General features: G+C 34.6%; 1 protein-coding gene across 1 annotated transcript in view; it reads right to left on the minus strand.

Moving 5' to 3' along the window:
* The window catches only part of DNAH8 (dynein axonemal heavy chain 8), a 151,476-nt gene that overhangs the window by 14,433 nt on the left and 110,529 nt on the right, over positions 1-26,514 (minus strand). Inside the window, exons 71-84 of the mRNA XM_074820651.1 lie at positions 25,217-25,354; positions 24,748-24,875; positions 23,483-23,654; positions 22,512-22,667; positions 20,206-20,361; positions 18,687-18,869; positions 18,116-18,221; positions 16,156-16,408; positions 15,866-16,056; positions 10,657-10,778; positions 7,821-7,939; positions 6,285-6,487; positions 5,284-5,357; positions 1,638-1,790 (exon numbers count right to left, since the gene is read on the minus strand). Coding sequence (XP_074676752.1) covers positions 1,638-1,790; positions 5,284-5,357; positions 6,285-6,487; positions 7,821-7,939; positions 10,657-10,778; positions 15,866-16,056; positions 16,156-16,408; positions 18,116-18,221; positions 18,687-18,869; positions 20,206-20,361; positions 22,512-22,667; positions 23,483-23,654; positions 24,748-24,875; positions 25,217-25,354 — 2,154 coding nt within the window. The remainder of the gene's footprint in view (positions 1-1,637; positions 1,791-5,283; positions 5,358-6,284; positions 6,488-7,820; positions 7,940-10,656; positions 10,779-15,865; positions 16,057-16,155; positions 16,409-18,115; positions 18,222-18,686; positions 18,870-20,205; positions 20,362-22,511; positions 22,668-23,482; positions 23,655-24,747; positions 24,876-25,216; positions 25,355-26,514) is intronic.

Raw genomic sequence — 26,514 nt, forward strand, 5'->3', positions numbered from 1 at the left:
TCTATTAGTTCAGATACAGACTGGCCTTGCCAGAATCTCTGTTCCTTGAGACACTTTCAAATGCTGGAGGAACCCAAATAAAAACTAAGTATTTTTCTGCTCCAACAGTAAGTACTTGTCTGTCTGGTTTGGGTGACATAGTAGCATACATTGAAAGGATCGTAAATGCCAGGTTGCCCACAGGCTGAATGCAAGCACAGCTCTGATCTGTTTCTACTTATGAGAGACACTTAATGGAAGACACTCATGAATATGTACTTCATGTGGCAGTTTTACTATCTCCATTGTTGTGGTAAAGAACTTCAATTATTTTTAAGGAATGACTTTTTAACTTTAGTCTCACAAACTTATTTCTGGGCTGCAGAGCCCAGGCAAGCTGTGTCAGAGATGAGCTCCAGTCTTCTGCAAGGACCTATCTGCACATGAACACACTAGAGTGTTGGGAATGAATGGGAACACTTGCTAATCGGTCTTTCCACATTTCAAATGATATCCAGTTCAGTTTTTGATTAATGCTCTGTATAAAAAAAAAAAAAAAAAGCAAATTATTCTCTCCTTTCTTCTGAGAAGGAGCTGACCTTTGGTTTGTCAGTTGTTCATTTTCTGGAATCCCTAAATATGTTAAAATTTTAACAGATAACATGTCACTATAGACTGGGTAATCACATGGGAAACATTTGAGATAAATGCAGTGAAGATTCATCTAGCAACCTTCCCAGTTCCTTATTCTCACTTTTAGCAAACTGTATGTTTATATTCCTCACTATTCATGAACGCCTTGAAGATGCAGGATGATTTAATTTTCTGTTGAGAGAATACAAGAGAATGTAGGTCCGTACAGCTAGCTTTCAACACACAGTGTTTTACCATGGTGACATACTTTTCTTGCTGAAGGTTGTCTCCTAGATTAATTTGAAAAAGGAACCCTTCCCCCTCTTCACATCCTAGGTATCAGGTATTGTACCTATTTTTATTTAGAATGAATGAGAACCACTAAGGAGACTCCCACTGTTTTTAAGAAGAAAGGGGTCTATGAACCCAGCAGTGTCAACACACACCTATTACTCTAGATATTAACTACCATTATGACCCACTGTGAGAGCACTAGGAACCGTCTTAAGTGACTTAAATGCACTTTGTAAGAGTCTAGGCAATTTTCCTGGTACTGATGAAAAATGTCTCCTTGAGATCTACAGAAGCACCATTTATAGTTTATCCAAAGAAAAAAGAGGTTACTTCTTGGTAGATGATGTTCTTTGAGATGTGCTGTCCATGTGTGTTCTGTCCCCTTTATCCTTTATTTCAGATAGGGAAATCTGGAAAAGTCTAAGAGCAGTTGCAGGCATTACTCTGTTCACAAAGCATCTGGTTTTGCAAAAAGGGATACAGGTAAAGCCTGATAGTTTTGATTCAAGTGTTTCTGTGTACAGAATTAGTGTGAACTCACACATACATAATGCATCTTTGAGAACTTCCAGTTAAGTAACCTTCCTGTTTAAAGTGATATTTGCATTTTAAGGTAAGTTAATTTCCTCTTGGGTTTGGGGGTTTTTCCCCATTTATTTAATTTACATTTACACACTTAATCTGAATAATTTTGATGGCATGAGGTACCTGACTTAAGTGCTTGAACAAACCTGTAGCAGTGCAATTGGGAATTTAGGATGTGGTTCAGTAGTTAGCCAGACTCGAAATGTTTCATCCTGTATTTCAGCAGTAAGAAGTGTCTCTAGTAGTTCATCCGTGAAATCCAGTCCAAGATGACAATTCTGAAGTAACACCCAGCCTCCCTAAATAAGAATATCGACTATTATATAAAATTTAGAATAAGTTATTCATAATGCTAAAACCAACTGTCTATATTAGAATCAAATTTGGTCTTGCATGTAATTTTCTTTTTTTGTTTTTTGACTTTTGGTCTGTTCTTGAATATGTATTATCATTTGATTTGATATGATATTGGAACAGTTAAAGCAAATAGGAAAAGTTGATGCAAAATTATTTCCACATCCTATTCACAGTGAAAATAACATAACCAGAGCCAATATTCTAAGTAAAGTATTAGTGCTACCTAGTGGCAAAAAGAAGTAATTCCTGTTCTCTCCCAGGAAAACACCAGTGATGAGCAATCCTGCTATCAGATCCAAAAGAAAGTGAGTGGAAAACTAACAGCTGAAATCTAAGGAATATATCTTTTTTAAAACTTATTTGTTAATAACATATTCTAAAGTAAGTGTGAAGAGGTGGTAACAAGACTAAAACTTTTCAACTGCAATTAGCTTATCTGCAATAAATGCATTTGCATGAAATTGAACCTCCGCATATTAATTTTCATCTTATTCAACTCTCAAATTGCATGAAAGCTCTATTTTGATTATTATCTCTCTGCACTTCTGCTTATGAATTTAAATTCAATCAGTTTTTGTAGCATCACTTTAGAAGCCTAATGAATCAGAAGCCTGATATTAAAATGGAACATTATTTAATCAGTTCTAAACAGTGATGTGTGGATTTCATTACAGCTTGTAATTTCATTTTGGTAATTTTGTTTTAGCTCATTTAAAAATAAATAAATAACATTCGCTGACAAAATATAATTGAAATATTTATGGTGAACTGAAGGATATTTAAAAAAAGATTAAATGAAGGAGGTTTTTTCCTTCTTTTATGGGGATCCACTTTTTTTGAGGAAGATATTTAATCAATTTGTGACATTTCCAAATGAATCTGACTTACTTTTTGAAAATTATCTACCTGTAACACAGCACAGCAGTTTTAATCATATTATACACTCTTGGCCAGAGGTAGGAAAAAACGCCTGATATTTGTGTTCATATTCACATTCACTAATTCTGTTTTATTCTTTCAAATCTGATGTTCATATAACCCTTCCTCTGTAAAAATGTGTGCACCACCATGGCACTAGTAGCTCTACTGGAGTGCTGTTTTGAGCATCCTTGTGCTTTTAATTGAGGGCAAAAGAAAGGCAGGGATGCCCCAGTTTTCACCATTCCAATGAACTGCAAGTTGATGATGACCATTGTAGGCATACAAACATAAAGAAGTATGGGAAATGCATATGTGCATTTGCAGATCATAAAAAATGCTACCTGCTGTAAAGAGATTTCTTTTTTTTTTTTTCCAACTATATTCCAGTGCTGGTGTCACAACATTTGTTAGAACTTGAGAGGTTACTGGGATACAATATAGAGAACTTCCATAACGAAGGCTGTGTTAGCTAGAGAACCTTGGATTGTACAGTAATGTCTAGAAAGTGTGAAGTAAATGCCATATACAAGTATTATATATGTCCATAATAGAAAAACACAAATGAAGCAGACTGTACTATGGTCAAATGAATAAATATCATTTAACAAGAGTGTCTGAGGTTTTTTGCCTCAAATGAAGATATCTCATAGATAGCAGGCTGTGATGGTTTAGTCTGAGACCACACGGCTGCTGCCCCTCCCCCACAAAGGGAGTGAAATACAAAGCCCCAATCTGAGATAAGGACAGGTTTAATACAACAGTGCAACAGCAACGCAGCAAACAACAACAATAACAATAACAGTAATAACAATGAACAGAGCAAAGTATATACCGATACAGCAGTGAGAGAACCGGCTGCGCCAACCCACACGATCACCGATTCTTCCCGCGCTCGCGCCAGGATGTGATGTCAGCATGGTATATGAATAACCCGGCTAGAGCTTCCCCCCACTGCTGGGGAAACTTAACCCTATCCTGGCTAAACCAGGACACAGGCAATGATCTAGTTGAAGATGTCCCTGCTCATTGCAGGGGGTTTGTACTAGATGACCTTTAAAACTCTCTTCCAACTCAAATTATTCTATGAATCTATGATTTTAAAATACAATCGGAATTCCCTGAAATGATACTGCCTGACCTTTTCTGTTTTCTGCATGAAAGACAGGAAGTCCTGGAAAGGCTCTGAAGCACTTCAATCTATCAGATTAAGAGGACAGGACTTTGTAAAAGTCTAAAGAAGCATTTCGTCAGCTCGTTATGATTAAACATAAGAGAATAAAGTGACAAACTATTTAGTTCAGATGGAAATCTGAAACAATCTTGATCATTAATCTGCAACAGTCTCAAAAGTACATTTGTTCTTGCAGTGTTCTGTGTTGTGATCTCATTTTCACCGTTTGTGCTTCCAGAACTCTAATGGGTGACAACAGAGACCCAGGGAATCTGATGGATGCCGTATATTCTGAGGAGTTAAGTTTTAAATCTCATAATGAATCCATCTTTAACTTTTTATCTAACATTTGATGACTACTCCCACTGTACATATGAAAGCATATACCAGTTAACAAATAGGTAATATGGTACCAACCAAAACTTTTACTGGACACAAGTCAGTTTGGGTTTCTTTAGGTGAACATTACAAGCAATGCTGTACTCCTGGTTTAGTAAGGACTACCTGTTGGTTATGGTCATGTGAAAAATATGTTTCATTTATCAATGTAAATTCTTGCAGTCTTCTGCTCTCTATTAATGGAGATATTCTAGGCCCTCAGAATACTGGCATAAGATTAATTCCCGATATTTTGAGTTTACAGGCAACTATGTCTGTATGTCTTCATTTGCAACACTGTCCACAAGTCTTTGAAGTGTCCAGACTGTGCTAACTTTACACCGTAACTTTTATATCATATTTGAGGTTTCAATCACCATCTTTCTGTAGCTGCTACTTCTCACGTTTTTACTATTTGAGAATATCATCTGCCACAACAAAATACACTACAATATTTAAGAGAAAAATTCTTAAATATTGTTTGGAAATTCTTAGACATCCTTGGGACTTGAAGCCAAAAGGATTGGCAATTAAAGAAACAAAGAACCAAAACCAGTTGGTGAGAAGAGGCCCTCTCATTAGCACAGATGTAAGGAAAAATCTAAGTAGCTCTCATAGGGGGAAAACAAAAAAAACAAATCAAAACAAAAAAGTGCAAAGAGGTGGGATCTGCAAGTCCATCAGGACAGAACTAGGACACAATGTCCTTTTACCCTTGGTTAACAGCATAGCGATAAGAAGGGAATGTGCTACCTTTGAAAAGCTGCTCAATATCACTGCTGCCAGAAGTATTGACTTGGACTCCACTGCCACATGCACATCCCATAGCGGAATGCTTTTAAGCTTAGTCACTCAAGGCTTGTTTACCCTGAGATATGCCTGACAGTAAGGTGAAAATGCAGAAGAGGTGTAAAAGATTAATAAAACAGACAATCAACTTATATTGCAGTGATTTTTTTCCCCACCTGTTGCATTGACATCTGTATTAATTTGCGTGCCTGAACTTCTTGTCCTTGACCCATAGAGATGGTCCTACATTCTACAACATAATTGACAATATATGATTAATGAACTTATGTTCTTGAGAAAAATAATTCCAATTCAGTCAAGAAAAGTGATATAAATACAGCACAATTAAATACATTTTTATGCAAAAATATATAGTTATGAAAGTAGAATCTCTTCACCATCATATTATGCTACTATGTATTTTCTAAACATTCAAACTTTGTAAAATAACATTAAAATATGCATCCACAATATTTACGGTATTTGAAGAAGTGAAAGACTGTGACTAATGGTATTACTGTCAATGGGAATTTGTGCCAAATTTTAATGAAGTAAGTCACAGCATTTGAAATATGAACCCAGTGTAGATAATGAGGCCACACAAATTAGCACAGTGCATAATTGCAAAATTGTATTTGTGAACATATTAATGTGACTAATATCATGAATATATGTATCTACTTCCAACTCAGTTTGTATGCACAATTTTCCAAAATTTCCATATAATGTAGACATAAAGTCCAGAATATACAAATGCAGATCTTGTGTGTATTTTTTGAATAATCGTGTAAGCAGATTGCTGATTTTTATATTACCTGCAATAAAGAGTTAAAACAAGAAAACAGTATTGTCACCATGCCAGAATTTAAAAAAAAAAAAAAAAAAAAAAAAGTAAATATTGTTTTACAAATAGGGATTAAAAAATATCATCACTGAGAAGGATGATAACAATTTATAAAAAAAGAACTGAAAACATTACTGTCCATCTGCACACAGAATGATTCTCAGCATACCATCTTTTACTTAAAATATTATTTTATCTCTAAGATGGTGGTTCAGAAAGAAACAATAATGTAACAAAATTTAAGAAATACTTTTCAGAAAAAAAAAATCTCTGAAATTACTTACATTACTCTTCTGTATCTTAACACATGACAATGAATAATTACTTTCATACCCAATTTAAGCTTCCTAGCCAAGGAATCAATCTGAATAGTTGGGTCAGATCCCATAGACAAGAAACAGATGAGAGGTGTTCGTGTGTCACTTTCCTCCCAAGTTTTTTCTAAATTCAAAATGACTGGTTCTGTATATTTCTCATCCAAGGAATTTGCAATATATTTCCTGGCTTGGGAAAGAGTTCGGTCTGGACACCAAGACCTAGAAATTAAAATATATACCAAGACACAAACTCACTGCCTCTTCCTGTTGCACAGACTAGACTTAGATTAGAAACTCTATTTTTATAAAATAGAGATTTTTTTTTCATAATATGCAAATATATATATACACACATTCATATATACACTTGTAGGTTTGTCCTTACAGATATAATAATAGACAGACCTAGTAGTCTTCCCTCTACTTATGATCGTTCAATACTTTTCAGTTGCCTACAATTTTGCCTTAAGTAAACTATTCGCACTAGAATTTTCTGTTCTGGGTACCTTTATCAGGTTGGGACATTCTTAATTTTCAATATAGCTTTTGTATCTGAGAACACAAGTAGGGAAATGCAAGATTGTTCTTGCCCTTTAGTAAAATTTTGCAGATGTTTCATTGGGTCTGTTAGTCTTCTAGGGTACAGCCTCAACTCTTTTGTACTGGGTTGCATTTGTGTTGGGGATGAGCCTTTATTTTTCCCACGGAAAAAAAAAAAACAACCCAAACAACTACTTCTGGATAAAAGATGTGACTTTGCAAAGCTTCAATTTATAAGCTTATTACTTAAAGTCTTAGGACTTAGATACTCCCCTCCCCCTTCAGGGTGTATAGCATATAATAATACAGTGCTTCTTCCATCAGATTCTGGCCTTTTTTACTGCACAGGTTGAATCTGCTCCAAAGACAAATCATGGTCTAGTAATGAATGCTGTTGTTTTTTTGTAGTGTCCCTGATTTATTTGTTGCAGCACTTGGAAAGTATACAATGAAAATAGGAAGATATGATCTCATGCATAAGGCAGCTGAATGCTGCTTTGGGGAAATCCATTCTATCCCAAGCCCTGCCACAGAGATCTTAGCTGTTGCAATAAAATAATTTATAGCACACTTCTCACATGGGGCTTTTGAATACCTGCTTTGAATTTTCATAAATCTGTTATTTTTCTTTTTTTAATTACTTATTTAAAGTTATTTAAAATAGTTCATTTGAAAAGAAAGCTATCTAAATTATTCTACTTTTTCAGTGGCTTTTTGAAGAAGGCTGAAATGTGGTTCCTAGTTTCTATTTGTGATGGCATAAAAGCAAAACTAAAAAAAAATTTCTAGAAATAACTTTTTTAGATTCTTCAGAGGATAGCTCCAAAGTGAGTGAATTAAATCATATTTCATGTGAGTGAATTAAATCATATTTCATGTGAGTGAATTAAATCATATTTCATGTCACCCAGAAATTAATTAAAAGTACTCTATTATGATAATAGCATACTGATAGACCGAGACACATGATGCAACCATGTATGTTATTTCCTAAATTTCTGAAGATGCTCACCTGATGAGTAAAAGCTTGCGAAAGGTATCAAGTGAATCATCATATCCATCAGGTAGAATTTCTTCCTCAGGAGCATCTTTATCAAACCAACTTTTCCATCTCTTTTCATTGCAGGCTATCTAGATTGATTACATTAATGCACATATAAATATATTTCAGCTGTAGTAAAATCCCTTTGAAAATGTATATTTTAATGAGAGTCTGTTATTATATTAGGATATATTATAAGTAACATTAAGAGTATATAGTGTTTAAGACGTACACCATGTGAATTGCTATTAAGATGTTAAGAACAGAAATTTAAGTATTAAGCTGCAGGCTCTTAAGCTAACCAGTTATCCATGGATTCCCATCCCAAACACATGCAGCTACCTAAGAAAAATCAATAATTAGCAGAAGGATTCTATACTGCAAAAGGAACATACTGTGATTAATTTATTCCTTCTGATCACAAGGTACTAAGAGGAACAGAAATATCTGTCCCAGTAGAGTCCAGCCAGCCAAAGAATCACAAATTAAAATAACAGACTAGTAAGCTTTCGACTTGAGGAAGAAGAAATCTCACCACAAATATGATCATTATTTAGGCACCTCTTAGAACCCACGATCTAATAGGACAAGGGATACTGGTGGACAGAACACAGTGAAAATTGCTATGCGGTTGAGCCTTTAATGCAGTGACTGAGAAGAGTCAGCTACCGCAATATCACCGGAAAGAGAACAAGGAACACACTGATACCATCTGCTCTGAAATACAGTTCCATATGCCTGTTATAAACCAAGGAGCTCTATCCAGTTGACTGACTTGGTTTCAAACAGAAGTAGTTTCAGAACAACCTCACTAAGAATGGACTGGGAGAGGAGTGAGAAATGAACATGCAAGAGACCTCTTCCAACCATGTATTTCCTATAATGAAACTCATTCAGAGAGATTCATAACACCAAATGTCCCTTTCTGAACTATAATCCAAGTCTCAGGAAAAAAAAAATTACTTTATAAGCACATAGCTCAGTTCTACATTAACTGACATCAATCAACCTGAGCACATGCCAGGAGAGTATTCAGAGGGGGTACCTTCTCAAAGACAGGCCACAGCCAGAGACAGGTTACTGAGCTAAAGGGACTTTAGTTGACTCAGTAAAATCATTAAACTTTCATTACACATGTCTTTATACCATCTCTCACTTGACCACAGTTGGAAGTAGTAACAGTCATCTAAATGTTATACAGAATATATAGGAATATTCCTATAGACATATAAAGACATTAAAATATGTAGGAATAGGACATATCTAGGAATATGTCTTTATTAAATTAAGTTAGGCATCTTGGACTGGAGAACTTAATTTTTAGAGGAGAAAAGAATTTGTAACTGGCAAGAAAAAAAGAAAACCACAGGCAACCTCTTGAGAACTGGGCATACCATTTTCACGCTTTTTTTCTTACTTTAAATAATTTCCTGTTTGTATCTAAATGAATAATGATAAAGTTGTATTTAATATGATGAGCCAAATAGAACAGCATATCTAATGGATGTAAATAATTATTAAAATGACATTATTTCCATATTTGCATTTTTTATTGATATCCTGGTTGGCACCCTCCCAGATTCCATCTTTATCTATTACTAAAATCACCTGTCACTTTTCAACTTGTAAATATAGAGCAATTTTAAGTTAGTGCTAAAAGATTAGTTGAAAAAGAGGCCTTTTGGGGTAACATGGTTGCCTAAGTATTTTGGAGTCTAAAATTTTGTTTACACCAATTCTAGAAAAATCCTATAACAGAATCATTACAATCTACAAATTAAAAGGAAAATACATAATTCATAACCCCATGACTAAATTTAAATAATATTAACAAGTGTGCAGTGGCATGCATTTTGGGTTGTGTGCCCTAACAACCCAGAGTGAAAACCGAAATAGAATTCCTCCAACTTTCTCCTAGCTCAATATCCTGTTTTGATACCTCCAGAAACCAAAACCTGGAGGAAATGGACTGGTACATATCCAGATCTTGCCTTGATACAGGGTTGGGAAACAGCCAGGACCACTTCCAGGTACACTGTTTAGATAAAAGCTCTGCTTCCTTCAGGGCACTAAATGCCATCACAAAATGGACTTGGCTGACCAATGCTGTAACAACAGCAAGAAGAACTTAGTGTCCTAGCTATCAGCCTGATTAACAAGGAGTGCTTAGGAGGTACAGAAAGAGAAATGCTTAGGGATTGTTTTAGCTACATTAAAAAAAAAGAGATTAATTTACCAAAGTAAAGAAAATAACTGATAAACATGTCACAAGCTTACATACGTGTAAGTTCATGTATGTCTTAATAAAATAAATATTATTTTTGTAGCTAGGTTATCATATCTGAATAACATGTTAACCTTGGCATAGAAACTAGAACTTAGAAACAAGCAGCAAACAAATTACTTGTAAAAATCTATCAGATTCAAGACATAAAACATTGTAACTTAAAACCTGACATAGATTAATTTTCTGAGCCTTTTTGATACATCTACTTTTTTATCCTTTCTCCTTATTTCTGTCTCTCTTTCACCAATTTCCTTTTTTACTAGTTCTTTGCTCCTGTTTTTTTCTCTTTCTACCTTAATGACTATAATACAAAATACAATAAAGCAGATAAAAGAAGTAGAGCAAATAAATACACCCCTATTCGTGCTACCTAACTGTTCACTTCTTGCCTTTATTCTGTACTCTCTCTGGCCTTATTCTTAACTACATCTCTTGTGCATTCCAAATGTAAAATGTGGGAGCACAATTATGATTGGGAAGCTGGTTATTAACATTAAAAAGATAATTAGTAGATATCACCTGATTCAAAATTTCTGCAAACTGGGGAAGTTTGTTCAGTTCCACTAGGTTTAGCCACATCATGTCAAGAATCCAGCAGAATGGTTTGGGTGGGCAAGCCTGTAAATCCAATGCTGCACCTCCTGTAGATAAAAACATTCTGATGAAATATACATGACATTCCAGGGGTCAAGATATATTTGATATTTCTTTTTAAGTTATATTTTCTGGCCCATGTAATTTTCACTGGGGTACTAATTGCACTCTTGTGTACTTAGCATTTATTTCATAAGATTATAGGCTAATTTAGTCTGGAAGGGACCTCAGGAGGTCTCTAGTTCCAACTTGTTCAAAGCAGGGCCAGCTATGAGATAAAATCAGGTCTTTACTCTGTCTGGATTTGAAAACCTCCAGGGATGGAAACTGTACAATGTTTCTGACAATGGGTTCTAATGTTTGTCTGTCCTCATAATGAAAAAAATTCCCCTTACATCCAGTCTGAACCTCTTTTTTTAATTTCTGTTGTCTCTTATCTTCCTACTGTGCACCACTGTGAAAAACCAGGCTCTGTCCTCTTAATGGCTTTCTCATAGGTGTTGGCAGGCTACTATTTGGGTCTCCCCTAAACCTTCTGTTCACCAAGCTGAACAAGCCCGGTTTTTTCAGCCTCTCATATTAGATCAGGTGCTCCATATAGTTTGCTGTTATAAGTTTATACAATGATACTGATTATATTTGAAGTATGGGAAATTCTTTAATAGTCTCTTTTCCTTTTAATCTGTGCTGAAAATACAGTAAAGATAATTTTGTATTTATCTGAAAGATAAAAATATTCCTTTGAAGACTTTCCCTTAGGCAGTCTGTATTTTATCCCACTATTCCTGAAAAGAAAAATTGAAAAGAAAGTCTTTTTTCTCAACTGCAAACTTCTACCTCTTCTCTAATGAAATGCATAGTTGTACTATCTAAAGAATGCTACACATGTTAGCAAAGTAATCTCCTGGGATCACTGGACAAAATAACCAAACACAAGGGAAGAAAGAAACTCTGGACTGATGGAATCAATCAATCCTAGACCAGCCTAACAAGCACAAACCGTTTTAAATAGCATATTTATTATAGCATATAAGGCCAGATAGCCAGTAGATAACACACGTTTCACATCCTCTGATATGCAATTGAAGAGGAAATACGAAGGAACACCTCTGGGATAAGACTGCAATCCAATTTTAAACAGGCTAACTTTTAACTCTATCATAATTAACTTTTTATAATAATTTTCTTCGTGTTGTTGCCTCTTCCCCAGTTCTCCACAAAATAATTAATGTCTCTTGGGAAAACTGGAGGGTGTTGTTCCAGTGGTCTCCAGAACTAAGATATGTTCTTAATTTAAGTCTCTGGTATAATGAATTTCACCAACTTGTAGCAAACAGACTAAAAAAACCACCTTGGAACAATAACTATTATTTTTAAGCACTTGTATGTATGTGAGCTTATATGTGTATGTATACATAGTCTATATATATGAGCATTAATTATTTCAGTATTTTCAAATTATACATGCCTACCAAAAACTACATACATAAATATGTAGTTCCTTTTCAATTAATATATTAGTACTTTTACAAACTGTGTCTAATTATTTCATAGAATACCAAGAGGTTTTAACACAGAGATCTTTTTTCTTAATCTGTACCCAACTCACCTCAAATTTTGCACGAATGGGATGTAGAGAACATGAATCATGAAAGCAAGAAGAAAAAGGACAGACGACAAACATCATTGGAGTCAAAAGAAGATTAAAATATTAATTTCTTAAAGCACAAATATTGTTATTTAAAAAATTATTGGGAAGACGTTATATATGATGCTTTTGATGCAGCTAATGAACTAAGACTTACTTTAAAGTTCTGACACATTATAGGAAAGAGTTCATGCTGCAAACACTATAATGCAACAAATTATTTCTGATTTTCCTGAAGTCTCTTCTGCTTACATTATATATTTTACAGGAAAAGATTTGATTCTTAGAGATGTTTTCATACAGGCTTCCAGGATGCAAGAATTTTATTTACATTATCAGTGATGATTTTCAGGAAACAGCAGCTCTTCTTTTAAAAGAATAAACACATGATTCAGAAATACTAGATATTTTCCTAGCTACCTGAATATCCTTAAGTAGAAACAGAAGAATTCCCTTATTGAATTTGGACATTAGTATGCCAATGGAAACAATTAACATCAAAGAAAGTAAAACTTTCAATGAGTGGGCAGTAAACAGATCTTAGGGAAGTTTTTGCTTTTGGGGAAATTTTTAAAACCTTAATTTTTTGAGGCAGACTTATTCAATGAAGAATGAGAACTACAAAAGTGTAAACAATGTGTTTCTCACTGTAATACCTGATATTTTTTGCTATTAATATACATACCCAGTCTTTTGATAAATCCTGCTAAGTTGTTATGGTTAGTCATTTGTTATGTTAATGAGTTAAATATGCAATGCCTGAAAAAGTCTTTCCTTTTACTAGTTTTCATTTTGCCATTCATAGGCATATATGAAATGTTCCAGCATCTAGAAAAATTTCTTCAATTCTTTCCTCCACATAAGGATACAGTTAGATATAATCAAGAAACAGAATTAGGTATGATTAATTTGAATGTTTTCATGAACTACTGAAGGGACAATTGAAGGGCAAACTCTTGTTCAAGAATGTGAAGTTGCTATAATCAAATCCAAATTATTTCTGTCATGAAAAATGTAAAGCTACTTCATTTGCTTTTATTATGAAGTTTTCTTACTGTTGTGCTTTTTCTCCTTCCCTTTACCCCAGGCATGACAAGATTCAGTGACGTCACAGAAAAGGCTGCTTCATGAAATCTGAGGTGCAAATACTGATTTGTCTGTATTTCCTGTAACTACCTATTCAAGTTTCCTTGAAGCATCCACTTATGACTTTGGCATTAGGGTATATAGTTTGAAATAACTGCCTGGGAACCACATATGGATCCCAGAACTTCGTCTTAGATTCTGCAAACTGAAATAATGGAAATCAAAAAGAGGATAACAAAAAATGTTTACACAAATCTGTAATCCATTATTAACATTTTTATCACAAAATGATACTCTGTTCCAGAACCACATCTTTTGCAGATTTAATACAATAGGCCAACAGGAATATTTCTGCAAATTACTGAATTCTGTGAGAGAATCACTATCACTTTAGCCAAAAATACTTTTCTTAATTTTCAGATCATTAATTGTTCACTAAATAGCACAGTTAATTAATCATTAATCATTAATCATTCACAAAATAGCACAGCTGGTCTGGCTTTTATTTAACAAAGCCAAAGATGTTTTGCAATTCCTCTGTAACATGCTCTCTAATATTTATGGTGCTTCTTAGTAAAATATATTTTCTGCTAGAGAAGATCATATTCTTCACTTGTGTCAGTCCCTCACTTTATACTTGTAAAGGACACAGCTTACCTAAGTGTCAAGATACCTACAAAATTGTCAATGAACTCCTTAGATTTTCTCCTATCTTTTGGATTTTGTTTCTTTCTACAGCTTTAATAAAAATTCTATACCACCATCATGGGAGGCTATTTTCCTATAATTTGGGGACCTGCTTTCTCCATTTTGCTGACCTTCAAGCTATTACATCAAAATATTCAGGAAAGGCCTAGTGGAGGCTTTGGAATGGTATTCAATTTATGTACTTTAGCAGAAGGAAAGGTCTAGAGTTGATAATTTCCTGAGACTAGCTGAATAATGAGTTCTAGAGACTTTTTCATTTCAACTAGCAATGCTTATTTCACTGAGACATCCCCTGATAATATGGCTGATGATAAGCCATGAAAGCTCTCCTGGAAAAGAAAGAGGAAGAGAGATTTATTTTTCAAATAAATTCTTTCTTCAGCTGCCCAATGATATTTGGTAACATGGCATTCATTTTGCACCAAGAATTGATCATCCAAGGAGGAAAATTGAACAATTCAATAACTGCAGAAGATACCTAAGAGTCCAGGACAATTTGGCTAGGCATCTGCCTACTTCCCAATCTTACTTAATATCATATGAATAATTATAGAAAATCTATTTTTACTTTGGTGTCATTTTATACACCAGAAGAATTTCTCAGTGTCATTTTACATACCAGAAGAATTTCTTACTATTAACTCAACTGTGGTAAAGCTAGGCAGGAAACCACAATCATATGTTCTAGACAGAAACCACTAAAATTACTCCTGTATCTTATTACAGATTCTCATCAGTTAAAAGGGGTGACTGATTTCTGCTTCAGATGCCCAAGGTATATTTTCCTCTGGCAAAACAAGAATCTGTGAGCTGACAAGCCAAGAAATATGGTTCCTTGTCTAATGCTTACTAAAGCAGACAGTTTATTTTGAAAGCATTTCCAAGCATGCCCTGCCTCACAGCAGTGGTAAATTGGTAGCTGAATACCATTCTCGAAGGATAAAACCATTACAACAAACTGGAAAGCAAAACAGAAAGTGAATTTAATCTTGGTTTGTATCCATTTTATTCATTAAAGGCAGGTAATGATCTTCAAATCTAGGTTCACTACTTTGACATTAGAACCCTGCAAGATTCCTCTGAACACTGTAAAATTCAAATGTTTTTATATGGACCTCCACATAAGCAATCCTGATCACATTTTTCAGCAGAGGCAAAAATTCACAGAGTACAGAGGAGGCAGACCTGGCCAGTTGGGACACAGAAACACATTATATTCTCTAAAAGTCAGTGTTAGCTGGTTGGCAAAAGTCAGAGAAAACTCCAGCTGAAAGTGATAAAAGATTGTAGCACCTCTTGGACTTTTTGTGGAGCTGTTCTCACAGCTTAGAAGAAAAGCTTTATTCAGCTTCATCAAAGCAGAGAAGCAAAGGAGCAAGTTGTCACCTAATTTATAAAAACAAAGATACAAATATAATACAAAAATATACTATTATTAGACCAATTGATGGAGAGAAGCAGAACTATTATCTTGATCCCAGGATAGAGCACAGACTGGGTAGGTGGTGAAGGTAGAACTGAGATGGGGAACTGCGTCTAACTTTACTGGACCACAGCAGGGATAAGGACAGAGGCAGCTCCCACAGAACTATTGATAGAAACCATGCAGCCAAAAAAGTCATACTCTGAAATGGTATAAAAGTTTAAAAAGTTGAACTTAGCTCTACATATAACACATTATTTTAAACTTACCTCTAATGAGCGCATGGAACTCTCTGTTTTCCACATGTCCTCTCTGAAGATCAATTTTTAATGTCAGGAGGAGGGTAAAGAGGAATTTGTGGTTTTCATGCAAGCCTCTAACAGAATATGAGTGAACTTCAAAGGTAAGATACTCAATAATATTTGAGATTCTTTTCTGAGGTAAAGGAGACTTCTCAGATCTGAATCATTAAAACAAAGCACAAAGAAAGCATGTTAATAACAGCAAATACATTGGAAAGACAAACATCTGAATAGTAGGAAAATCTGTGTCTTCCTACTTGGCCATGGAGCGATCAAATAACTTCAAGAACTGAGCCAGTGAAGTCTGATACATATTATTGACCATACTCATTTCTGTAATAAGAAAATAAAGAATGCTTCCACGTGTAGCAGCAGGTCGATATTCCTCCTGAGCAGTGTTAATCTTCACTTCAGTTTCTGCTGCCTCAGACAACTTTTCAGCTACTTCAGCAGCTGTTTGCTTAGTTGTTTGCAGAACACCAATCAAGGATTCATCATCTACTAGTGAACCTAAAAAGTCAAATATTGGATGTTTAGGACATTTTTATAACATTTTTTTCACTTCATATATATAAAAATCAAAAGGCCAAATTACAGGAATTATTTATAACAAATGGAAATGATTTATTGAATTGCAGAAAGCTTTTAAAATGGGAATCAAACAGAATATGTAATACTAAAATTATTTTTATATTCAACATGCTAAACAAATCCATTCAACCTATGTCAATATGAATATATCTATACCAACAGCTTTGCAGCATGTACTGGAGAAGTCAGCTTTCTTACGCACACAAGATACATATTCATACACAATATTTAAATTATTTTAAAGTCCGTTGATTGGTACACTCAAAAAGACTTAGGGTCCTAAAAGCAATGGTCACGCATCAGTATGCATTGCATCTCAAGTACTTACTGATCAATTTGCTGGAAGTTACCACCTTTTTCCACCAAAGAGATAGTAATTGATCATGTGCAGGCTCCTAATCTACTGCAAAAATCTTTCAAGACCGTTTAAGCTAGCCCATTTTACTTTGCATTTTCAATGGGTTAAGGATTTGCCCATGAAGTGCTAAGGCTTGGACAATAAGCCCAAGCCAGAGTTGACCTATAGATGAATCCTGTACATTTTATAACTGATAACCATTGTGCTATTAGGTATTATACTAAGTTATAGCAAACCAACTGTTCTGATGTAAAAGGTGGGAATACTGAAGCCTGAGCAACAGGCCCTGAACTGAAACTGCTAACTCTGTATGTAGTCATTAGTGAAATATGCATAGAAGATGTAGTTTAAACAGCATAAAACATGTCTATCCTGAATGTATCCTTATATTTCTTTATGTGTGAGCAAGATAACAAGGCCACAGAAACAGTTGTCTGGCCTTGTGACCTTGCTCATAAATTAACTAGATAAGCAGGGAAACTCCCTTAGCTTCTCCCTTAAGCCCTGGCCAGGCTCTGGGGGGAACCTAACGTGAGATGAAAACCAGACATTTCCGCTTAAAACAAAGGTGCCAGCTATTCTGGCTTACTGATTTTTAGGTATATAAGGCTGGGCCCGCTCACAGCGACTTTGGAAGCCTCACCTACGGGTGGACGCACCGCGTAGGATTTCCCACTTGCAGGGAAAGGTTCTCCAAATCCTCGCTGTAACCGGGACTCCCCAGCGACTGCAGATCTGGATGATGGTAACGTATGCAAGTGGTGATGTATCTTTCTTAATCACTATTCTCTCTCTCTCTCAAGTAGTAATGATTTGATGCATTACCCTGTATTTTCCTATTTGTTTAAGTGCACTATTCTGTCTTTTCTTACTGTATGTTTTCTGTATTATTCTGTTACATTATTTAGTTATTTCTAGTAAAATATGCCTGCTCTTTTCACTCTGGTGTCTGAGTTTAATTGATATCCCTGATCAGCAAAACAGCCCATGATCAGATACTTTATCTCATTTGAGGTGCAGAAAGCTCTCAAGGAATTGATGTGTTTCACAAATCTTGTTTAGGTGTTAAAAACACAGTGTCTAGGATTGTATATACCAGCATGCTATAGTACCAAATCTCTCATACTCTAGTAAATCATTATACTTAGATTTCTATGATTGGATGTTCTCTTATTATATCTTGGATGGATAAATCAATTTCTGTATGGAAAGTTTCTAATGTGAATCAGCTTAATCTGCCTAATCTACTTAATTCTTTGATACAGAACCTCTGGTTGCGTTTAGTTTGTACAGAAGACTGTCTTCCAGTTCTTTCATCTTCCTCTTATTAAAAGTTACATCTTCAATGAGTTTAATTCGTTCTGCCTCTAGTTCCTATTATTAAAAAACAAGAAAATGGCATAACACTTTCTGGAATGTAACTATGAGTCATACTTAAAATTCAGTTGCTGATTTTTCAAGTTCATGAAATGTGATTGAAGATATAGGTGAAGAGTCAGATCGAGTCATGAAATATGCATTTTACTTTTTCAGGTATCTAAAATGTGGTTTTATAACATCCTTTTTTTTTTTTAGCAGTGTATTTCAGTATCTTGTGAAATATCTTATCAATGCCAAATGCTGTGCTTAACTGTTTGTGTCATACTAACAGTCATATGCAGAAGATCCTCTAGGTGTATTTTTGTTATTTGGAAATTTCTATACTGAATCTGAATTAAATCTTAGAAAATGGCTGATGTCTTTTTTCCATTTGAACATTTCTTTTTCCCTACATACTAAAAACAGTTGAATTTAAAAGAAATTAAACATCACTATGGTTTGTCTGTACTGTTAGGTTACCTGTTTTTCAGTAAGAATTACTCTTCTCAGTAACTGATTCTCAAGTCCTTTCATTGTAACAGTAAAATCAATAATTGATGTTTTTGCATTAATTTCAGGTGTGAAAGCAGGATTGGGTAGCTTTGTAGTAATGTACAGTCTAAATGAACTCATAACATCTACTTCCTTATCACCAACTTTCACCTGTGGAGTAAGTTAGAAATTAAGCATAGAAAAATGAGCTGTATGCACCTCAATAATATTGACCAGAAAAAAAACTTACATCACTTGAAATGCCAAAGAGAGGAAGCTTATTTTGCAATTCAAATTTGTCATTAAAATAACAGTTGATGACCAAAGGTAGCAGTTAGGGTACACTATAGAAGCATCATTCCCCTCCAGGTAAATATAGAGATTATTTCCACTGTGGGTTCTGACTGACGACTTCAGAACCATTTGGTTTAGGGTTTGTGCTCTAATCACACCTCAAATTAAGATGGTAGAAACAACTGACCTTTGAAGAAATCATTGTTCGTTTGTGTTCAGGGAAAAAGAAATTATTTGATCCAACAATGGAACATAAACTATTGAAAATTAATTCTATATTTATTAAGACTAAGCAGATCTTAAATGATCTTTCTAAAGGAACTATGAATTTATTCAGAGTTTTCCACAGAAATTTTTACAGAAGATATTCCAAATCAGCAGTCTAACTTGAAAGCTGCATGTGTACAAGGAAATTTGATCCCTGTGTACGACCCTCCAAGGCCACTTCAAATACCTGGTTTAAGAATGAGTAGGACCAAACCACTCCCTTAAGCATATTGTTTGCTCTGACATTCAAAGTGAAACTACTCCACAAAAATAGCAACCATTTTATTTTCATTGTCATCAAGAATTTGGTCTACCATCTCTCTCATATCCCAGACAGTTAATTAAGATTATTTGAGAAATTATATATGGAAATATACAGCAAGTGCAGTCATTTTATTTCAGGATGTTTGAAGGGGGATTGTTTTTAAAATTTAGGAGTATTTCTCTATCTAATGAAGATCAGAAAGACTCATGGTTTTTTAAGGTTGGGAAGATACTTAATACTATTCATAAAACTTCATGCTTTTGGCTTGTTTCATCAGAAAACAGCTCTATTCCAGATTAAAGATTCTGCATTTCCTACAATCAGTGCTCCACACTAGGAATAGAGTGCTTTTTTCAATTCTATTAATTCTGTTAAAGGGTGTAAAATGAAATTGTTTGAAAATCAGTACAAAGTATTGTAAGCATTCAATAGGATAAACACAACTGGTTCCAGTTTGGAATCTTCAGTTGTACCTTCAGCAGTAAAACTCAAATTTTAGACTCATGAAATTACTACTCAGCTGAGGCTCTGTCTCCTATATTTTATTAGTTCAGTTTGATTCTTCACACTACCCTACCAAATACAGTTTACCTGATTCAGCAGAAGTTTAGAATAAAAGGGTAAAATACCATTCATCACAAAGCTAACTACTTATTCCTGGTCTTTTGTTTGATTACTAACCTTAAAAGAAGTTCCAGATTTCATGAAATTCTTTTCTAGTATATTATCGAGGACTGGATCCAACTCTTCACCTATATCTTCAATCACGAGTGATCGTCCCAGTGAAAGACTATCTTCTAGGTGTGTACGGAAATACTTGTCATTCAAAGTTGTTACCTGAAAAAGTAAATTATAAATTGATATAAGGACAAAAACATTTCTTCAAAGTCTTACATGAAAACCATAGATCTAACTATGAAAATTTTTTCGTTGTTTTTGTTAGTTGCATTATAAAGAAAGTAATCAACTTTGACCATGTAGCAATTTATGCAGAAATACTTCTTGTGTATACAATGAAAAGCACCATAAAAAGGTGAAATAAAAGATTAGCTGCAATGGAACCTACAAAACTTCATTATGAGAGTAATGATGTACCAAATAAAACTGGTACAGCTCATTGGGAATTGAAGATGTTACATATATTTTTTGAAATCAGAGACACCTAACTTTCAATTTTCTATTCTGTCCTGACTAGTTTTTCTAAATTTAGCTTGAAGTGTTGAGAAACTCTTACTGGGAACCTGAATTCAGTCTAACAAATGAATTGCTGTTACAATATTATGAACTCAGATCTTTGAAATATCATTAAATGGGATTAATAATATATGAAAATGTTAAAAAACAAGAATAAATAAATAAAACACTAATTTTATATTGCTTCCTAGATTTTGGCTTTCAGAAAGTTCTCATGTTATTTTCAAGATTTTCTCTGCAGGTATGAAATAGGGTCATTCTACTGGAATGTCCTGAGGGACAAGTTGAGCATGAGCCAGCGATCTGCCTTTGTAGCAAAGGCCAACAGCATTCTGGGCTGCATTAGGAAAAACATTACTAGCAGGTTGAGGAAGGCAATCCTTCCCCTCTGCTCAGTACTGTAGACACATATCTGGAGTCCTCTGTCTAGTTCTGGGCTCCCCAATATAAGAGAGACACTGAAGTGAGTTCAGCAAAGGACGACTAAGATTATTACGGGATTGGAGCACTTGACATATGAAGAAAACTCAGAGAGCTGGGATTATTTAGCCTCAGGAAGGCTCACAAGGGTATTTACCTATGTATATAAACACCTGGTGAGTGAGAATGAAGAACACGGAGACAGACTCCTCTTAGTAGCACACAGTAACAGGACAAGATGCAATGGGCACAAATTGAAATATAGGTAATTCCATTTAAACGTAGGAAAAACACCCCAAATTTATTGAGGGTGGTTGAACACTAAAACAGGTTGCCCTGAGAGGTGGTGAAGTCTCCATCCTTGGAGGTATTCAAAACCCAGTGGCATGCAGTCCTGGGCAACCTGCTTTAGTAGATCCTGCTCTAATCAGGGAGGCTGGACTAGATAATCTTCAGAGATCCCTCCCAACCTCAGCTTTTCTGTGGTTCTGACAGTTTGCTTTATTAATGATAAAATGATAAGCAAGAACTTCACATTCACTTTACTCCAAGACTTAAAATCTTCAAAATCTAGAGATCCTAAAACCCCAAAATTCATAGAGATTCAGGAGGACACACAAGATTTTGCAACATTCAGGTTAAGGGTTTTAAAATGCAGGTTCCTTTTCCTATGCTTCTTCATTTGTGAAAAATTAATTTGTGATGCAAACTACAGGTGACACATGAACATCTTCGTATTATATTTCATGAGCAGACATTTAAACCTATTGGCTTAAACTATAACAGAGCCATTAAACTTGCAGTAATATTAAGAAACAAATTTGTCTTGGGTTTGGTTTCAACTGTATGTCTTCAATTTAGTTTTTTAGCAATAACTTCATGTATGAATGTATGAATTCCATCTGAGGTTCTGAATTCTGGACTGTATCAGTTTAAGTACTTTGCCTACATTTTCAAAGCTGTAAATTATCCTGCCTTTGTCTGTAATCTTACTAATAGTTGTCCAGTTTACTCTCATTTAATAATTCCATATTATACTCTTTTGCTATACTTTTCACCACTTTGCCCTCTGCATAGGGAACATACTAACCAATTTTGAACACAAGGCTACCTCCTTCTCTTTCATACTTCTTGCTAGATTTCATACCACTATTTCCTTAATATATAATCTTTTCCAAGTCTTTGAATGTGATTTACAGCTCCTGTCAAGTTCCCTGCTGATGCATCTATATCACTGTCAGTCTCCATACAAGTTAGTTATCTCAGATATGTGTGTATGAGAGTTACACTTGACTCAAATGCGGACACACCCTAAAGCAATAATGTTTGAAGGAATATAATACAGCACATGATTCCTTTGAAACACTGTTCACCTGTAATTCATTATTCTGTTCTTTCATTTTAATCCATGATTTTCCTTGAGTTTGTGGGTCTACCAAAAGCGGGTATCTAGTTGCCTTAGTGACAATGATACCATTCTGAATTGAAAGATCATCTCCAGGCAGTCCTTGAAGATTCCACTCACTAATCTGAAAATACAAAAAAAAGTAGTTTGGAATAAAAACACACTGGAATTATCCTTCAATTATGATTGTTCTAAGAAATAATGGGGACATCAAACCAAAACAGATGCATGTCTGAAAAATTATTAATGCAGATGGAAAAATATTTCCAGTATCTTATGGAAAAATATTTCCAGTATCTTATTTTTATGGATGCTTTTATCTATATAGAATGATCTAAAAATGTATTTTGAAAGTGTAAGAAAGTCAAAAGGCAGCTTAACAGCCAAATTAATCATTGGGATCAATTAAGAGAAAACCAGGCTAAGAGAGCTTTTGGGGCTTAATATTTACCAAAGGAAAACTTGAAGATTCTGGCATTGTCCTCTGGTTTCTCATACATTCACCTTGAATGAAAAGACTATGCATTCTTTTTAAAATGTTCTCTTTGATACAAAATTTATTTTTGAAACCAGACCCAGAAAGTATTGACAGAACCAAAAGCTAACAACCAAACCCACTGTTTTAGCAGATATGGGATCTATAGGTGTGGTGATGGGTTCTCAAAATAAGATACTTGAAAGTGCACTATCTTACTGGCAGTTGTCTAAATGTATAATATGTCATTTGTTTATAATACATAATTTATTTACCTATCTAAACATTGGTCAGTACTCAGATGCTTAGTGGAAATTTCCAAGAACATTTGGAAACCACAGAACTACACTGCACAGCAATATTGGCGATTATAGTTCTGTTCTAAGCAAGTATAATGTTGGCTAACAGTCACAGAATATGTTAATTGAAATTACAGTAAAACCCACCAAACTCCAAGAACTTACTGTTGGCGGATCTACCAACATAGAAATCAGGTTCAAATTCTCAGAAAAGGGGATTTTATGGGCTCTCATTTCTGCTTCCCATAAATCTTTAAGCAGAAGCTTCCTGAAGTTTTGATTAAAAGGTCCACAGTATGAAAGAAAACCTGTGCAGAGCAGTACATCTCCCACAAGTCTAGAAATGGAACAAAATCATAATTAAAAGGTGATGTACAATTTCAATTTCTATTGATTTAGACAACCAGCTTTTGAAACATAAGAAGATTCTGTTCTGAGGACAATGTAAGGAGACAACTGTTGCTCTTTGAGAGCAACAAATAGCTTCTTTGTCTTTCTAAAATATTTTTGTGGCAAAACTTAAGAGTAGTACTGTATGAAAACACTATCTTTACCCCTGCAAAGTAATAAAGTCCTGATGACAACTATTCCTTCTTTTATAATTGAAGCAAGAAAATGGTTTATTTCTTTAAAATATGTCTGCAATACAACATTTATCAAAAGACACAAACTTAATTCTCTTGGAATGAGCAGGCCTCACAAGAAATGCCCAATTTCCCCATAGGAAGTTTACAGAAATAAACATTCAACAGAAGCTGAGCCTAAACTTTCAGGCTCTTTACCTTTAGCAACCATTTTGACAGGTTTCCTCTTTCTGGCTCCTAGGCTGCTCAATGTTTTGTCATTTGGACAGCAACACAATGGGGACTCTCAAGTTTCCAAGTTTCTCAGAATAAGGCCTACAGTCCCATGTGTTTCAACACACAGACTATAGGACAAGGGTTACTGTCTGGTCTCGAGGCCTCCTTCTTTAATTCAAATATGCCATAACTATAATCAAAAGGGATGCTTCTTTTACTCAGTATTAGGCTAGGAACCCTTCCTTTTTCCTTCTCAGAGTCAGCCTTCGATCATCCCTAGCCCCTGCCTGTCTGAAGGATTCACTTCCCCAGTAACATTGGAATGAGGTGCAGTGTTAGAGGGGCAGAGAGGCAGCTGTAATACAGGCACATAACTGCACTAGAAATAATCCCTTTGGAAATAAATTCCAAAACTGGAGGTATTGTTCTGTACTGAAATAAAAGCACTCACGCTCAAATATTCACTTATGTGAGGAAAATTCAGATTTCAGGATAGTTCACTTAATTGTGCAACTATATTAAGATTTCCAGGATGAAAATTAAGTACACCTATTAAAGCTACTAAATTTCTTACTAGCTGTTCAGATTTTACACATACTCTTTTTTTTTTTTTTCTGATGAATTTGATACCTGTTAATCTGAGACTTAAATTCTTTACTTTGCTGAGTCCATCTAACTTTCTCTCCACTCAGTCCGTCTATAAGCACAGAGGCTGCTTGCATCTTTCTTCTGCATGTTTCTGCATCATTCAGTAAATCCTAAAATTGAAAAAATGTCCTACACAATTTAATAATAGAATGCAAAAATCCAGAGTTATTTTATATATATGTTTTCATCCTCTTACATTTATTATGACTATTTTACTTATTTAAAACTCATTATTGAGAACATTAAGTGCATCTATTGTCTAACATGTTCCTATTCACAGAAAGAAGGAAATATGAGAGAGCATAAGATTTAAATCTCTTATTTTTATACCTGAACCTCATCCATGTCATTCAAGGTAGCAAGCCCTAAATGCGTGTTTGTATCAATACCTAATTACATAACAGTATTTTATGCAAGCATTTTTCATAACACTAAAATACTTTTATCTCACCATTTTCTCCTTCACTGCTGCATCAAACTTTGCCTGCACTTTATCCAGTTCGGCTTGCTTTTCATCTAATGCCTCCTGAGCCTTTGCTAATTCTGCATTAGCCATTTTTAAGCGGCCTTCCTGTTTTGCCAAGTTAGCCTGCAAAGACAAGAAATATTAAAACTATAATCACACAAGATTTTAATATACTTTGATGAATTATTTTAAGCCTGCCTAGCTGGTAATCATAAGACAATAATACACAAAAAATCCTTTTATATTTATATAAATATTAAAAATATTTAATCTGAAAACTGTCATACATGCAGACATGATTTTTTTGTTAAATAACATTGTAGTACTCAAGGTTCCTAATATATATTGTCAACTTTATTTCTTTTTAAAAAATTTCCATTTAAAGAAGCTGGTTAAGGAAGTAAGGTTTCTGATCTGTACATACTGATTAGCCTAGAGAAGCAATCACTCAGTCTTCTTGCTTAAATATATGCTTCATTATTTCTTTTTTATTTGTACATACTGTAGCAATCAACAATCACAACAACAGGAGATTGGTCCTTTATCACCTAACAATATAGCTTTTACCCACTTCAAAACCATGGTCCTAAAAAAGTTAATCTTCCCATTGCTCCTAAACTGATATTTATGTTGAACACAGGAAATTCATTAAATAATTTTTTTGAATCATCCACCTGCATTACTGTTGTTTTTGTAAATAACACTTCTACCAGTGACAAAAATTGTGGAAAAGATTTGGAATCACTATTCAGATGCTTTCCCCTTCCACTTTTTTTTTTTTTTTTGGTAGTTTGTGCTACATGTAGGGATTAAATACTTGTTTTAGAATCCAAAAAGCAACAATCACTGCTATATGGTCTTTACCTCTGATAAAATTTTTTATTCAAATGTTCACAAATATCAAGAAGAGCACCCACAGTAAAGTAAAAATTACTCTCGAAAATGTTTTACTCAGTTTGGTTCCCACTACTGCAACATAACTCATTTATTGATGTGAACTTTGAATCTCTTAAGAATGCCAATATTTGGGCAAGATATCAGTCCTCCACTTCCTCTAAGTTATCATGTGAAAGCAAAGAAGGTAAAATAGCTGTGAACCTCTGTTTGAAGGAGTCTTTAGTGAGGGAATGGAGATACTGGTACAACTTTTTGAAAACAATTATAAAGTAATTATAACAAAAACAATGACTGAAAATACCTTCCACTGTACACAGTAAATCAGAGCACATAAATTTAATCTAGGCTAATTTTTGTGTGTGTGTGTGGTGTCTAGAATCAAGAAG

This window comes from Strix aluco, chromosome 3 (assembly GCF_031877795.1).
Source record: "Strix aluco isolate bStrAlu1 chromosome 3, bStrAlu1.hap1, whole genome shotgun sequence".
NCBI lineage: Eukaryota > Metazoa > Chordata > Aves > Strigiformes > Strigidae > Strix > Strix aluco.